We start from the raw sequence: 1,590 nt of genomic DNA, 5'->3' as shown, positions 1-1,590 counted from the left end.
TCCACAGTGTAGGGGCTGCCGCAGCGAATGACCTATCGCGAATGACGATAGGATTGATTATCGCAGGTATGCACACAACTTTTAGGCAGTTGTGATATTAAAGCCTGAAAAAAACAATTCAGGCCTGAACGGATTCAAACCCATGAATTTCCATGTATTCACTTGTAATGGTGCTCTTGATAGCTGGGTTTTTCCTGGCTTGTACACCGTTTTTCTGCCGTATTTGGTACCAATTTTGGATTCGCTCATAACGATTCGTCACCCTATCATTTTCCTTTGTGATCCTCGACTTGTCTCCCCGCTTAAAGGATTTTCGTTTTCGTTTTCGCGCTTAAAATAAGGAGTGGCGTGACTTGCAACTTGTGTCTCAACCTTTGCGAGTCCTTGATTTAAATTGAGGAACGTATCAATATCTTTTCTAACTAAAATGAACAGCAACTGTTGGTCTGAACAATCTCCTACGTAAAACGCTGAAATGCCTCGGGAATTGAGGTTCGAGACCTGATCTTTCATGAGCGAAATCAGCGGAACCACATGCAACAGGCCGACCTCTATTATCCCTCTATTTACGAGAAGACCGCGGAAATTCTATATTGCGTGACTACTAACACAGGACAATGGATGGAAGCTTATCTATCCGGAAGAGAATTGTTTATTTTTGGAAAAGTTGGTGGATTTGCATTGTTGGCACTTGCTTATGAAATGTTTAACTGAATAATTATTTAACTGAATAATTATTAAAAATATGACGTGTGTGAAATCCAAACAGGAGCTGTAACACCTGGAACGAAACCGAAAGTCACGTGACTGACATATAAGGTCAAGTCTAAAGGATCGCCTAATATAATTACGGCTTGATTGCAGAGTTCTCTTTATCATTTCCGGCATTGGATGCGTTTAATATACAGCAATGGTGTCCGTGATAGCTGGGTTTTACCTCGCTTGTGCCCTGTTTTCTACCGTTTTTGGCACCAGTTTTGTCTGTGCTGAGAATAATTCTTCATATAAGTTTCCTCTTGGTGATCCTCGAAGCTGCCCTATTTCAAACGGAGTTTATCGTTTCGAAGTTCTTCCCGGCGGCGGATGGGACAATCTGAGGAATAAACATATGGGTGTTGTTTCATTGATGAATTATTCCAAGTGTCGAACCTCAGATGACGGCAAATATCTCCTGCCTGATAATGTGTTCCTTTATCCTGTCAAGGAAAGCAAAGTGCAAACATTCGCTGAGCTTTACGATCACTGGAACAATTACTCATCCACAACAACAAAGTCTATAAACGCTGAAGCCTCGGGAAAGTTTGCGTTTGCCAGTATTGGTGGTTCGTATTCTTCTGAATTCGAGTCAGTAAAGAAGCACCAAGTGGAAGACAAAGCTGTGACGACTCGCGTCCAAATGCGACATGTCCTTTACACCGCAAAGCTTCAGCCCGACAGCGCATTTCAGCCCGAGTTCAAATCACGTTTACTCGAAATCGCGTCTCATCTGCAACACAATAACACTGCATACGCGAACTTTCTGGCGCAAATACTGGTACGCGACTTTGGAACGCACTACATTACAAGCGTGAAGGCGGGTGCAGTTCTCGC

General features: G+C 42.9%; 1 protein-coding gene across 1 annotated transcript in view; it reads left to right on the top strand.

The window, feature by feature from the left end:
• The first annotated feature begins 827 nt into the window (after nucleotides 1-827).
• The window catches only part of LOC138022364 (macrophage-expressed gene 1 protein-like), a 7,318-nt gene continuing 6,555 nt past the window's right edge, over nucleotides 828-1,590 (top strand). The window contains exon 1 of the mRNA XM_068869476.1: nucleotides 828-1,590. This exon is cut by the window's right edge and continues 980 nt beyond it. Coding sequence (XP_068725577.1) covers nucleotides 911-1,590 — 680 coding nt within the window. The 5' untranslated portion in view covers nucleotides 828-910.

The sequence above is a fragment of the Montipora capricornis genome, chromosome 10 (assembly GCF_036669925.1).
Source record: "Montipora capricornis isolate CH-2021 chromosome 10, ASM3666992v2, whole genome shotgun sequence".
In the NCBI taxonomy this organism is placed as follows: domain Eukaryota; kingdom Metazoa; phylum Cnidaria; class Anthozoa; order Scleractinia; family Acroporidae; genus Montipora; species Montipora capricornis.
The sequence above is the reverse complement of the archived record's forward strand: the minus strand, read 5'-3'. Positions and strand labels throughout refer to the sequence as shown.